The sequence below is a fragment of the Lepidochelys kempii genome, chromosome 7, assembly GCF_965140285.1.
Source record: "Lepidochelys kempii isolate rLepKem1 chromosome 7, rLepKem1.hap1, whole genome shotgun sequence".
Taxonomy (NCBI): Eukaryota; Metazoa; Chordata; order Testudines; family Cheloniidae; genus Lepidochelys; species Lepidochelys kempii.
In genome coordinates this window covers 73,228,148-73,244,032 of record NC_136386.1, presented here as the reverse complement: position 1 = coordinate 73,244,032, position 15,885 = coordinate 73,228,148, and the positions used below count along the sequence as shown (strand labels likewise).

Sequence of the window (15,885 nt, the reverse complement as noted above, 5' to 3'; positions counted from 1 at the left end):
ACTCCCTGCTGAGATTTCCTGAGAATTCTGTGCACCTGGTAGGTCTGCTGCTGAGAGCATGATGCAGATGCTGATGCACCAGTTTCATAAACTGACTGCCTCCATACAGAGAGGAAGAAGATTTTGCTCCACCTTGTTTGCTCCACTTTGTTGTCTGACATTATCAGGATATAATAAAACCCTGTAAGTGGGAAGGAACCTACCGCACACTTCGTAGACTGCTCTCAGCTCCAGGAGGTCAATATGCATCCTGACCTCCTGAAGAGACCATATGCCTTGGGCAGTGTGACTGTCCATGTAGGCTCCCCATCCTATGAGGATGCACCTGTGATTATGGTTGTGTCCCATGCAGGTGGAAGGAAACATGCACCTGATCCTTTTTTGTACACCAGCGTCACCTTGGTATTTATGTTCTCTGTCTGGTGAGTAAAGAGATCACAGCCAGGCCCGCAGGCAACAGAGATGAATCCTGGCTAATGTCATTACATAGGTATACGCAGCCATGTCTGTCTTTCCCTACTAGGAAAGACGGACTTTGACTACAGTCCTTGGTTTAATGGTTAGCTATTTTATCAGGCTGTGTGTGGCCTGGAATCTGTTGACGGAAAGGTAGACCATTGCTAGCACTGAGTTCAGGGAACTCCTACAAAGTCTGTGGCTTTTGTGGGAATGAAAGTGAGCTTTTCATTGTTCATACACCCCAAGGATGCCAGAAAATGAAGCAAGAATAGTATCATTGACTGGACCTCCTGGCTAGATATGGTCATCAGGAACCAATCGTCCAGATACAAAAAACGGCACAGCCATTCAGAGAAGACCTTTGTGAAGACCCTGGTGCTGTTGACAAACTGATAGTGCTCCAGTCCTACCCAGAATCTGAGGAACCTCACTGAGAGCATGAGGGAAGCAACTTCACAGGCATGGACCAACTGACACAAATCTCCAGACTCAGGTGCTTGCACACCCGTGTGTGGAATAGACGTAAGGACATGCACTTTGAGAAACTGTCATTTCTCCACCACTCTAAGGAATCAATAGAAGCATTCCAAGTAGGTACCAAAATTAAGGGGGCAGTCTCATCCAATCCAGGAATCACCTATGAACTTTTGGACCAAAGGGGAATCCCACAGCAATTCTTAAACCTTGGTCATATAAAACTATAAAAATAAAGCCAATAACTTTGTTGCTAAAAATACCTTTGAGAGCACATTTTCTCATCCAGTGACTCAACGTATACACAGACCTCTTAGGCAATGGAAGACATATTTGTTTTCTTGTCACAATAACAATTCCTTTAGAGGACTGAGGCTAACCAGATCTCTACCATATTCCTGAAGTAATATTTTGTTGGCCAGAGTCCCAAATATTAAGTGAAAATTTGATGAAAATGAAAAGCCTTTTCCATATACCAAGAGGCCTCTGTCCCTAATCTAGAGAGGATAGATTAAACATTTAATTAATTTATTTTAAAAAAATAAACAAGATTTGGAGGCCTCCAAGATTTTGTATCTATGAAGAGCTATGAGCAAAAAAGAAACCAGTTTTTGCTGTTATGTGAGTAGCTGACTTGAACGCTGACCTTGTTAATTTATGCAGTGCTATCATGGCGCTTCATTAAATAAAAAAATGACTCCAACAAAGATTTAGCGTATTCAGTGAAGCGTAACAAGATTCAATTTAAATTTATGACCGTTGTGCCTCACTACAGTTTTTGTTGAAGGGATCATGGCCCTGAGACCTTTCCTCTCCCCTCCCCCCCCCATAATGCTAATAACTAAGAATTATTTTTCAAAAGTGACTTAAAATTCCCAGGCAATATAGTTAACATTTCAGGGAGGCTCCATTATAAAAGGCAATGGGGGACTGTGAAGTAATCAAGAAGGGTCCGGATCCAACAGACTAAAGCTGTCAATCTCAAAACAGAAGGGTGGAGAAAGTCAGGCTCATGTGGAAAATAACTGAAGAATTATGACAATGGATGCTAAGAGTGTAGCAGTATTAAATTATTTACACTTTGATTACTTCAGCTGTCTGAATATAAAACAAAGGCAGAGTCACTAAAACAGAATTCTTTTCACATAAGTGACAGCTTCCAGACACACATATAGGCCAAAAGTATTGAATTCTGTTTAATGTAACTGTTGACTAACACTGAAAATTGACGAGTCTGGCTGGCCAGCAACCAACCCCTTTTCCCTCTCAATGACAATCCACTGATACAATCCTGCTCAGAAAGCACCTCACACTTTTGAATGGACTGTATTCAGAATGATTCATGGCATTTAGCCTTCTCCTCTCGCAATAATGCTAACAACATAATTTTTGTGGGCATTTTTGTTGTATGTTTGATTTGTTCAGCTGATATATCCTAGATATCAGAGCAGAAAATTTGTTTCTTAAAACTGTTTTACACAACTCTAGTTAGAACAATTAACACAGGTAATTTAAAATATTTGATTTTCATATTTAAAAAGGACAATGAAATCAAGTTTTTAATTCTAGTAAAGTTCTTCCTTTAGCATTTACTAGAGGATTCCCCCTCCAATTCAATTTCTTTTGGCTCTTACACCCAATGGTTAACACGACCATTTGGACTTCATTCTGAGTTACTACTATATTTGCTAGCCTGTCTTCATCATTTCCAAATATTCTTCAGAGTTTAGGGAGAATTTATAAAGTTTTGGAAAAAACAGCCTACTCACTGGGATGGTTGGAGTTTTCAGTACTGGTTGTGCCGGTAGAGCCTCTGACTCTGGCTGGTTCCAGTGCCTAGCATTATACACAGCTTTTGTTGGAGACTGAAAAATAAAATAATTGCTTGTTATGTCTTAATAGAAATGTTAGTACTATTAGTGCATATTTTACCAACAAAAATAAATCTCATTTCTTAACATTTTATACCTGTTAATATCATTTAGGTTTTTTTTTTAAAAAGTGTTTCAAAATTAACTTACCTCTTTTCCTCGTATTCTCATTGCTACATCACAGGAATTTTACTTTAAGTTCCCTTACAATACAAGTTACCTGACACAGCTTTAACTTGATTGGATCCCTGACCATTCTAATTTTAAGAATGACAGGTAACATTCATTATATGTTTTCAGGTGTAAAACCATGAATTTACAAAAAACATAATATACATATTTCCAAGTGAATATCCTCATGATGTCAAAATTAAAGCTTCTTTTAATTAAAATAATTTTCAGCATTCCTACTGACTTATATTAGACAAACCCATCTGTTATACCTTGCCATCAGAAATATACACTGAAGATTTTATTAAAAAAGTGTAACGCCAGCATACTTGTCACTTCTCTTAAATTGATAGAAATTCTCAAATGAAATGCCTCATCCCACTGGTACAGCCATGTGTTAAAATAGTTAGCAGAACTGCTGTCCATACATGTGTCAGGACAAACCAAAAAAAAGATACATAAAAATGAAATTTTCCTCAATAGTTTAATGAAAACAGCTTAACACATGACATAGCAGTTAAGGATAAACATACTAATATGATTTACACATATGCCTGGAAATCTGATTCATAAACATAATTCAAGCAGTTAACTACATATTCTATTTTTCTGTTAGATATCCCCCACTAATCATGTGAAGTAGCTTTTTCCTCTTGTATTAAAACTATTTTCAAAATTTTAAAATGAGCAAAAAGGGAAGCTGTGCACAAGAAAAAAAAGTCTTGTGCCAAAAAGTAATGTAAACCTATGCCTAAATCCCCTATTCTTATTGGGCTATGCATGCTCTCTTTGAAGGTGCAGTAAACATGACATTATGTTCATTGGTAGGTTTCCTACTATCATAAACTTAGAGAGTTTTGGGGAGGTCAGAAATAATGTTAACTTCATGTCTGAAGTGGAATTTCTATTGTGTGGCATGGACATCAATTAGCAGTATTACTGTTAAACATTTGTATAGCACCACAATTTTTCACTGCTTTTTAGAGAAGAGAAAGATGGCTCCTGCCCCACAGAGCTTACAAATGAAACACAAAATGAAGACGGGGGGGTTAAGTAAAAAGAGGAACAATAGTTGAAACTAGGGCTCCACTTATGTGATTGAAGGTATGTCTACACTGCAATTAGACACACGCAGCTGGCCCGTGCCAGCTGACTCAGGCTCACAGGGCTCAGGCTGCAGGGTTATTTAATTGTGTGTACATGTTCCGACTCAAGCTGCAGCATGAGCTCTGGGACTTGAACATCTACGCCGCAATTAAACAGCCATTTCTGCTTCCTAAACTACCTCCCACCTCAACCTCTAAATAATCCCATTTGTGTTGACATACCTTCCCTGTACTCTACTACTTCATTAATCTGTGCATTTATCAAACTAATTTCTTCACCCCCAGCTCCCCAGATTCCTTCAGTTCCTGGTCCAGATTACTGTGCGCCATGTTAGCTCTACACAGTTCAGCAGAAGCACAGATCCATGTACATTCACTCCTGCATAGCTTCAACTCTCTTCTCCAGAGCCCCATTTTCGAGTGAAATACTTTTTGTCAACTGTTGATTCCAGTTCTGCTGGTGCTTTAGATCCTCTCTTAACCCTTATATAAAACTCAAGCAATGCTAGTGGAAGCTACCATATTTTCTCCCGCTTAGCCACTGCTTCTACAGGCATGTGGGCTCTTCCTTGTAACAGAGCAAGGATAACTTAAGAATCAGCTGTGAAGAAGTTATGAGCCATCACCAAGTGACCAGTAAGTACCAGGCCGACTACCATTTTGGAGATTTGTTTTATGTAACTCTATAGCAAAACTGGAGTTGTGAAACAGACCACTTAAATATAAACGATGTTGCTAAGGCAAGTCTATTTTAAAAGGGTTGATCAAGGAAAGAAAATGTTCACCTGCTGAAACAGTTCAAAACACCAGATTTCTCAGAAAAGTCTTGTTATAACACTGACTTTTTTTTGTGCAGTGGTCATTTGTGAATTTGTTCTAATTTCTCCCAAAAATAGAACATGCAACCTTTATAACAAATCCATAGGGATTACAGGATTACAAAGTGATTAACCTATCATTTTTTCAGTTTTCTTACATTAAGGATACTACAAAAATCTATTGATATCTAAAATGAGTTAAAGTGATAGCATTGTAATATATTTCCTATCTCACGGATTTCATCTGCATTCCTGACTGAGTTTGTCTCGTGTATAAAAACCAGATTGGGATTTTGGGGTTCTGTAAAATAATGATCTCGACTGAAATTTACAAAGAAAGCTTAGTGTTGCATAACAGAGGAAATTCACCGTTTCACTGTCATTTTTGCAATGTCATATATTGTAAAATATAGTTAGCTGTATCTTTTGCTGAAGAGCAGAGTGGAGAGATCTTTACTCTCCTTCATCCATTAAATGTGTAAAACTCTGCTTATAAAAATGATAGCTGTTGAAACTATGACTGCCTCAGTGAGAATGTGAAGAACACAATATTCGGGGGGGAGGGGGTGGTTTGGTTTTTTGGATGCGTTGGTATGCAAAAGCAAAACTAATACCAATGATTTCATAATATGCACAGTTGTGGCTGTCATTTTGAAAAGATCATTTCCCAGTGGCATACACTATGGGGTCATGCTTAATTTCTATCTCCCAAAAGCTTCAAAGCAGAAATGTCAAGAGCTGGCACTCTAATATATCCTGGTGAAGCACAGCCTGTCATTCACATATGTAACAGAAAATAAAAGCCAGTGACATGAGCTACGATGAAAATGCTGGCAAAACAAGAAAGGTAAGAACTATTGGCAAACAAAAACGCTGTCCAACATAGAGGGGACAACCATTGCCATGGTCTACACAAAGGGGAAAAAAAACATAGTATTTAATTTGCCTGGCTTCTGTTAAAAGCAACTGATAAGATTATACGAACCATTTATCAACATTTTATATTTAATATCTAAAACTCAAGAGATTTCATAAGCTAACATGCTAAATTATTTGAAAGTTAGGATTTTATAATCGTGTCTGTATTTTCTCTCTTTTTTTTTTTTGCATTAAAGAGACATCTTGTGTGCATCCACCACCCTGAAGACAAAGAAGAAATTTTACAAATTTATTAAGAAATATGCAAACTCATTCCCCACTTCCACTGAACAGTTTTCTCTTTGTGAGGTGAACAAATGTTTAGACAATGCAAAGAAAACGAATGTCACCTGAAAGCACAAAAGGAGTACACTGACACAGGATGAAGAGTTGTGCTACGATATATGCTGTGAATTCTTCAGCCAATTTCCTTTGGGCTAGGATCTTCCAGCAATGGTGTAAAAACAAAGTTTGAGTCATAGAATCATAGAATATCAGGGTTGGAAGGGACCTCAGGAGGTCATCTAGTCCAACCCCCTGCTCAAAGCAGGACCAATCCCCAACTAAATTATCCCAGCCAGGGCTTTGTCAAACCTGCCCTTAAAAACTTCAAAGGAAGGAGATTCCACCACCTCCCTAGATAACGCATTCCAGTGCTTCACCACCCTCCATACTTAGTTCAGATTGTACTGGCTCTCTTTTTACTGACCATTTCCCTGACTCCCTTCAAAGCTCCCCTCAGTTAGCCTGAGGCTGGCCTCAGAGTATCTGCTCTCCATGTGTCTCCCTTTATTCCATCTTCTCAGTCTTTCCTACTAGTTCATTGCCTGTTGCCTTCCCTTCTCCCCATACATATTTTATGCCCCAAACCATACCACTATTTAAACCAGTGCAAGTTTGTGTTTAGACAAGGCCTAAGAGAAGCAGTCTGTACAGTGGGTGCTAGGGAGAAGCCCAGCTATTACTAGGGAAGCTCTACCCACATCAGAAATGTTCTGAGGGACTGTCAAATACTTCCTTTTGTTGGAAATTGCAAGGACAAAGGAGCATAGTAGCAAGAATGGTCAGGCCTGGCTGATTTTCCCAGTGAAGACTATGAACTAAACTAGAAGAGTCAGGGAATTTCAGTAAATGCAGGCCTCATTCCTCACAAAACACTCCCTTTTAAACAACTTCTGGAGGAATTCCTGCCAGCTTCGATGCTGCATGGAATAGGACTCTTTTGGCCAATCCTGATCTACTCCCTTACTGTGGGATTATTTCTTGGCAACTGCAGTTAGGATGAAGCAGATTCCGTGACTCCAAAAGCTACAGACTAAGCAGTAAATGAGCCAAAGTGCTCAGTGGATGGTTTTCTGGAGCCCTGAAAACACATCTAACTGATCTGTAAGGAGTCCATTTTGTACATTCATCTGTCCTGTTAAGTAAGCCTAGAACAAGACTCACTACAGGAACAGCAAGAAATTTTTGGCCTTCTCCTTAGTTTGTTTGCCATTTTGGCATTCCCAACTTAAGGGGAGGCCGAATGCAGTAGAAGATTTTTCCCAAGCAGTTAACCTCATGTTGCCCAAAATTATTTAACTCTGCCAGAGGTAAACACTCTGCACTGCTAGTCACAAGCTCAGACTACAATTTATAGTAAGGCAAAAGTAATATTTCTATTCACATTATGAGCTATGAACTGCTGGCTCCCTCTCTATGGAAGCAGAAAGTCTGGTCACATGAGTGACAAGAGCCTGCAGTGCTGAGTCTCTGGCAACAGCATGACAATCGTCAGTTAGGCACTTGGGAAAAGAAGGCCACAACTTCACTCCCCCTCCCCCTGTGCAGGTCACCTTTAAATCATTTTAAATGAAAAACATTAACACTATTCAAGGGCATTAATCTTATTTTGTCTTTGGAAGAGGTGTGGTGAAGCATCTCCTCTCCTAACCACACACTTTCAAATATACAGGAAAAGTTTGAGGGGTTTTTTAAGCTACTCGTCCAGAAAGGTTAATTTTATTAACAGCTGAAAGACAGAGACAGAGACACAGACAATCCCACCAGAACATAACCCCTTTCCATTTTACCTTACTGCCATCTTTCCCTTGTCCTGCAGGTATTTTTTTTTTTTTTGCTGGGGCTGAGGGAGTTTCCATGTCTCTGTAATTTTCTTTGCTCCCTCTCTCCATGTGTGACCTTTGCTTCTGCCACACTTGTTAGCTTTCCCAGCCCCACCTCTCTGTACATCCAGAAATACTGCAACTAATAATGTCTTTGTCTCAAGAGTGGGAAAACAAAGACAACACTCCCCTTAGGATTGCTGCGATTCTGAGCAATAGTTGCTTATGAAGATTGTGGGAGGGAACCAGTTCAACATGTAGAGCTGGGAGGACCTCAACTCTGCCTCCACTCAGCCAATGGAATGTGGGGCAAATGGCAACACATCACACCCTGCTCGCCACCAATTTAACAAGAGAAAGAATACAATCTATGAGCAGAACCACTAAAACACTATCTAGTCTAAAGAAAAGGAGTACTTGTGGCACCTTAGAGACTAACCAATTTATTAGAGCATAAGCTTTCGTGAGCTACAGCAAAGCTTATGCCTTAATAAATTGGTTAGTCTCTAAGGTGCCACAAGTACTCCTTTTCTTTTTTTCTTTTTTTTTTTTTTGCAAATACAGACTAACACGGCTGTTACTCTGAAAACTATCTAGTCTGTTACTAGGCCCTTTGGCCCCCACTTTCATTCTGTGACGGCTCCCAGGTATTACTCTCCAGCTCCATATATTAAAAGTGCAGGGTTACTTTCACATTACACAACCTTCAAATAGTTATTTTAAAATCCAACCAATTAATCCTGATTACAATCCTGTTCAATCCCAGTCCTAAAAAGAAATTAAAACTATACAAGTTGTTTATTTTGGTTGCTTTAGGTCCATTTATACGTATAATTAAAATAAAATCATCACATGATCACAAATAGTCAAGCCATTAAGTAATCAATGTAATGGAGTTTCCATACAAAGGCATCTGGATTAGCAAAGGATATAGAACTAGCTAAATCAATATGATTTCTTGGTTATACCAAATTATTGTAAAGACAGCCTTCATTTTAATCAGGCAATAGAAAAGGTGCTCACTGAACACAGGCTATACAGGATATGAACTGATAAATAACTGAATAAATCAGAAGGCCACAAGCCAAAAGTTTAGCTGTGGGAAACATCCTACCAGTCATCTAACCAACTATGACAAATGCTTTCCACATGAAGTCCAAAACTCTCAATCTAATGCAGCGGTTCTTAAACTGTGGGTCAGGACCCCATTTTAAAGGCATCGCCAGGACTGGTTTAGACTTGCCGGAGCCGAGGGGGCCAAGGCCACCACCCGAGGCTGAAGCTGAAACCTGAGCCCCACCACTCAGAGCCAAAGCTGAAGCCTAAGGGCTTCAGCCCTGGGTGGCGGGGCTCAGTTTATAGGCCCCCTGTTTGGGGCTGAAGCCCTTGGGCTTTGGCTTTGCCCCACCGCCCGCCCAGGACTGTGGGGTTCAGGTGGGCTCAGGCTTCAGTCCCCCTTCCTGGAGTCATGTAGTAATTTTAGCTGTCTGAAGGGGGTTGCCGTGCAATGAAGTTTGAGAACCCCTGATCTAATGATTGGCCACGCCATTTGTCAGAAGCATAGTTAGGACATGAAAGTGATGTACTGTAAACAAGCAGTGCACTGTCACCAACTGCCAGATCTGACTACCACATCTCTCTCTTTCACTGTCAGACTGCTGATAAAGTACCCTGCTGGCTTAATGCCATCCTCCAGCAACAAAAGAGCTAAAGAGCTTACAGTGTTGAGAGCACTTTGCCTGACAGAATTCCTTGCGGAGTCAAAATAACAGTAGTCAACCAGCAATCCTCCCCATCAATCAAAATTTACTATAATTTTTTTAAAGTATGACAAAACAGTTGTCTGAAATGTAGTATTCCAGCTCTTTACAGTATAGAAAGAAAAAGGTTAAAGTTGTACATTATTTTGATTCTAGAACAATTTTTCCCTGATTGTTACACAAATTAGAGTGTGTCTACACAGGGATAAAAGACCTGCAGCATGGCTGCAGCTGGCCTGGGTCAGCTGACTCAGGTTTACAGGACTCAGGCTGCAAGGCTAAAAATAACTGTGTACACATTCAGGAGATCTTCCACTCTCACAGGGTCCCAGAGCTAGGTCTCCAGCCCAAGCGCTTACACAGCCATTTTTCAGCCCAGGAGCCTGAGCCCTGCAAGCCTCAGTCAGCTGACTCAGGTCAGCTACGGGTTTTTATCCCTTTATAGACATACCCTTCCAGACTCCGCAAATGGTTTTAAGAAGTTACACATTTAAGAAAAAAAAAAAGATACAGTATCACTTACAGGAGTTACAATAATAAAAAATTTGAAACTATTTAAGTAACGGGTTTGCAACTTTGAAGCAAATAAAAAAAAACAGTTACTGACCTTTCATACCTGTTCCTCACACATTACACACACATCCATTCTACTCTTGGTGCGTACACATGCCATGCACAACCACTGAAAATTTTTCCCTCAGTGGTACCCATCAGGATGGCCTGAACACCCTCTGCTGCCCAATGCTGCTAGCGCTGGCACAAAGGAACCAGCCGACCCCATGGCCCCTCATTTCCTTCCTTCTGGAAACTCTGATGTAGAGAGGTAGGAGAGCAAGTCACGGAATGGACATGTGCAATGCATCTCGAAGACAAGTTATAACACAGCCCAACAAAATTTGACATAGTCTCTAGAGTAGTTAGTGACGGTGTAATGGGAGGAGAACATGTACACCAAGTTGCTGCTTTGCAAAATGTCCTGAATAGAGATTTACACCAAAAACACTGCTGAAGATGCTTGTGATCTTGTGGAATGAGCAGTCAGGTTAATTGGCAAAACACCTGCCTGATCGTAACAAACACATGACGCTATCCAGGATGCTTCATCGGATGCATCCGATGAAGTGAGCTGTAGCTCACGAAAGCTTATGCTCAAATAAATTTATTAGTTTCTAAGGTGCCACAAGTACTCCTTTTCTTTTTGCGAATACAGACTAAACACGGCTGCTACTCTGAAACCTATCCAGGATGAAATCCCTTGTGAAAAGATTGGAAGACCTCTCATTCTGTCAGCTATAGCCATGAACACTTGGCTGGACTGTTGAAACTGTTTAGTCCTTTCTATATAGAATACTAGTGCCCATCTAATATGCAATGAAGTCCTTGCTCATCCTTATTTGCATGAGGTTTTGGGTAAAATACAGGTAGGCAAATTGCTGGATTCCTTTTAAATTGCAAAACTACTTTGGGAAGGAAACTGGGGTGAAGGAGCTACAGACAAGCCGAGCAGAAGCATCATGAAATGGTAGCGTGCCAGGTTCACTATGAATCTGAGTAACCTTATATGCCCTTGGTATAAGTAGGTGCCTCTTAAATCAAGGACAGCACACCAGTCTCCGGTATCCAGAGAGGGAATAACGGATGCCAGGGTGACCATGCAGAACTTTATCTTTTTGAGATAGTTGTTGAGTTGGCACAAGTCTAGAATAGGCCTAACACTGCCCAGGGCCTTCAGAATTAGAAAATAGTGGGAGTAGAAACTCTTCCCCTCTTAACTTTTGCGGCACCTCTTGTTCAGCTCGCAGCGGAAGAAGGGATTGAACCTCGTGGTGCAGAAGTGTCTTGTTGGAGGGTTCCCTGAGGAGGCACGTGGAGGGAAGGTGTGAATGAGAGGTAGAAATGACTGGATGGTGCATCCCACCTCTACAAATCTCAAAATCCAGTGGTCCTTGGTGATACGGGATCAAACACTGGGGAACTGGGAAAGGTGGTTTGCAAATAAAGGAAAAACATGGTCTGGCACCATGGAAACTGGTAGAGTGTCCTCAAGTGTCCCATCAAAACATCTGCTTAGAACCCTTAGACATCTGAGTGGGACAGGCACTGATGTTATGGTAGAAGCGAGTAGTGACCAACCCCTATTCCTCTTCCTCTGCAGGTCCTGATGGGTAGCCATGGCAGAGTACTGAAGAGACTGTTGAGGCCTCTAGTGCTTCCTTGAAGGAGCTGGGGTGTAGAACCCAAGGGAATTCAGGGTCGCTCTGAGTCTTTTAGTCCATGAAGCTTTGCGTCCATCTACTGTGATCCTGAACAGACTGTTGGACTTCCTGTGGCAACCCAGAGGACTGTAATCATGAATTCCTATACGTGGTCACTGCAGAAGCCATAGACCTGGCAGCCGAATCAACAGCATCCAGAGCAGTCTGTAAAGCAGCCCTTGTCACAGATTTCTCCTTGTCTAGAAGCAAAGAGAACTCCTGTCTAGCCCCTTGTGGTAGCAGTTCTTTGAACTTTTTCATGGAGTTCCACACGTTGAAATAGTACCTGTGCAGTTGCACCTGCTGCTTTGCAATTCTGAACTGTCACACACACACACACGGTAAAGTAAACTTTCCTACCAAACAGACTTTTCTGAGTCCCTTGATTTCAGGGTTGTGCTCAGATGTCCCTGCCTTTCTTGCTCACTGGCAGCAGACCCTACAAGGGACCCCAGGGTGGGTGTGTAGAGGAACACAATCTTGGGCATATACATAATATTTTATTTCAGCCCTTTTTGAAGTGAGGGGAAGGGATGTGGGGGTCTGCCACAAAGTCATAATTGGGTCCACAATGGCCTCATTGAGAGACAGGGCTACTTTGGAAGGGCTCGCAGCAGCCAAAATGTCAGCCAAGCTATGGGAGGACTCTTACTAACTCCATCTGTACGTCCAGATTTAAGGCTACCTTCTAACAACTTTTGGTGAGCCTTACAGTCATCTAGGGGAGGTGACATACAGTCAGAGGAGCAGGAAGGGGAGACCAGCACAAGCTGCACATGCTCTTCCTCCCTTTCTGTATCAGCAGGATCCTGTTGAGCCGGCTCTTTGGAGACTGGTATTGGACTCTGTACCAGAGTCGAGACCAAATGCCATGTGGTGGGATGGTGCTGTACGTCTTTTTGAAGCCACAGAACATGAGTGCCTGGAATAAGCCCTAGAAACTTGGGGAAAGCTCCACGGGTTCCTATAGGGCCACTGGACTGGTGCAGGTCCCCAGTACTTGATGGTACTCCTGTGCCTGGACCCACGGAAGAAGTGGTGACAGTGGCTTTGGAGGACAGGAAGAGTAAGACCCGATCTCAAATTCAGAAGGAGGAGTCTCCCTCCAGGGACTACAGAGGTGCAATTCCCAACAGTGCTGGCAATTGGTGCTTGGGCACTAGGAAGATAACCGAGTGGAGCCCTAAGCCTTCTTGTTCCCTGAAGACCAATTACACCAGTTTGAAACAGATAATATACTGCAATTTTCATATCTGGTTATTTACATTCGTTGGAAGATGCAGAGGATGCCATAATCTTGGTTTTGGAATTGCATTTAATTCTGAGGCTTAAACCAGAATTAATTTTGTGGCTTAAGTTTCATTCTTCTGACATAGTACTGATCCAACACTTTGAAATTTTCTGCCACTTGCTCTGTATTTGAGGATCATCATCATACATGGTCAGCCTATAGTTATGCTTGTTTGCAAGTGTTAGCATAACTTTCTCTCTATGGAAAATTGCATAAGATGGATCAGTCATGAGGACAACTGGTTCATCAACCCAGCTAGCAGACATGATGCTAAGGCAATCTTCAGAGAAGGCAACCTTCAGGACATGTGGGAGAGTAGCCATGCTATCAAAGGTTCAAAGGGGAACTTGGTTAATGCCAAAATGACCAAATTAAGATACTATGCCAGAGCAGGAATTCTGTTATTTGACAAAGTTCTAACTAGAACCTTTAGAAAAATGTACAGCCACTAGATGGGATAAAACAGAGGTCTATTGATTGGAGGGTGGCAGGCACCAATTGACATCAAGTGCACTGGTAGGGAGCCAAAAGGAGAGACTGGAGGTTTTCAGGCTGATCAGAAAATCTAAACAGCACAAACATCCAATTCTTTGAGGACATCCAAAGATGTTGGGGCTATCTAAGTTGACTGATTAAACTGTTTGAAATCCGTCTGGGGTACATAAACTCTGGCTCTGAGTCCAGAGCTGCTCCAATAAATTCTGTGGCTGTGAAGGAACCAAAATGGACTTTTCTGCATACACCCAGGTTCCCATTGACACCAGAAGACTGAGGAGGGATGAGGTTGATGCCAGTACCTCCAGATGAGATCTCCCTGTCAACAGATAGACTATCAAGCCACAGAGTCAGAAGCATGGACTAGCCATTGCTAGTCCAAAGAGGAGCACCCTGTACTGACAATTTGGACCTATAGTGAACTCCAGGAATCATCTGTGAGGGGATGATGCTTATATGAAAATGGGCATGGTTCATGGCTGGGACAAAGTACCTCTCTTCTGCCCTCTTAGGAGTAAATGTACATGTTGCTAAAGTATGCCACATAATAATGGCAGGTTCCAGGATGGCCCCATTAACAGGGAGTGCCACTCTACTAAGTTCTGCATTCCATAAAATATCTAGGAGTCTGGGAGTTGTCTCCTGAATTTCCTCCAGAGGACTCTGGAGCTCATCCACAACTGTCCTTAACAGATGTTAAAACTGGTTAGGGTCATCTGTAGGAGACGGCGAGGACAGGCAACCACCTCTTCAGAAGATGACGATGATATGCCCGTTAGAACTGTGCTAGGACTGGATCTTGTCCTCCTTGCCTCCTCTTCTTCCCTGGGCTCTTGCAGGAGCTCTGGCTAATTGTGTGTGGGCAGAGGATATGAGGGAGGGGAGAGAGGATTGTGTAATTCTCAGTGAGATCACACAGATTCCAGATATAGCATGTACAGGTCCCACAGTCCCCAATAAGGCCAATGAGAGGAACCCAACATGGACTGAGGAGATCCTAAAGGCACAGGGGTACCAGTAATTCGAGCTGGGGATCCCATCTTATGATGTTATGGTAGGGCCCAGGAAATTCTGGATGCTCTATCTGGGTTCACCACTCTTGGTGGTGGTGGTGGTGGTGATGTCAGTCCTTACATCATGTCCGACTCCCCTGAAAAGGGAAATGTGGGCTCCAGTTACAATGGTGGTGCTGTCTGTACCATCAATGTAAAAAAGCATTTGTCAGATGCCACCAGGGGATGGGGATGAAGAGTCTTTTCCCTGTGCACCTTGGAAGCCACTATGTCCTTATAAGCTTGCACAGGTATTGGTGGTGCATGGTGTTCGGGCATCCTTTGTTGGTACTGGCGGTTGCCCCAGCCTTGGCTCACATCTGTCTTTGCTCAGTTCCAATGGTGCCGATGTGGAGGCACTGTCACTCTTTGGAGACTGCAGGTCAGTGCTGTAACCCTTACGGGCTCTAGAGCAGTTGCCCACAAACTTTTAACATCGTGCCCATCCTTACCCTTGTCCATGTCCCCAAACCCAGCCGAGGCTGGGGGGACAGTACTGTGAGCAGGGCCGCAGCCTGGGGCTGAGGCTGGGATTGGGGCTGTAGCCGAGGCTGGGGGGCGGAGTTGGGGCCATGAGCAGAGCAGTGGCCAGGCCTTGAAGCTGGGAGTTGGGGTCGGGAACGGAGCTGTGGTTTGGTCCTGCAGCTGGGTGTTAGGGCTGGGAGCAGAGCCACGACCAGGCCTCAGTCAGGGCTGTGACTGGGTGCAGGGCTGGGGCCATGCCTGGGGGCAGAGCAGAGCTGAGGCCAAAGCAGGGCTGGGGGGTTCTCCCTCCCTACCTCCCTCCCTGTGCGGGCTGGCCCGCCACACACCCCTCCCCCCCAGGGGACACACACCCTACATTTTGGAGACCACTTCTCTTTTGCTTCATTGGAACCTGATGCAAAGAGTCACCAGACTTAGGCGTCACGAAAGCAGACCTCATCTTCAAGGTGGTTCTGGAGGGCGATTTCTCTTTAGACTTTTGAGAGAGCTTTTTACCCTCACAGCGAGCTTGGAAAGGGGAGTCCTTCGTTCTGCCTTTGCTTGCCCCTATATCTGAGGTAGTGGTGCTGGGCAGAATGCTCGGATGCCTCTGCCTGGGGTACATAGAGTTTGCCTGACCTAGAT

The 15,885-nt window shown here is 42.8% G+C and overlaps 1 protein-coding gene across 5 annotated transcripts in view; it reads right to left on the bottom strand.

Moving 5' to 3' along the window:
* Window positions 1–15,885, bottom strand: part of WAPL (WAPL cohesin release factor) — a 127,004-nt gene that overhangs the window by 34,257 nt on the left and 76,862 nt on the right. For all 5 annotated transcript variants that reach the window (XM_073353327.2, XM_073353329.2, XM_073353330.2 and 2 more), the window contains exon 5: window positions 2,703–2,798. In XM_073353327.2, the coding sequence (XP_073209428.1) occupies window positions 2,703–2,798 (96 nt within the window). The remainder of the gene's footprint in view (window positions 1–2,702; window positions 2,799–15,885) is intronic.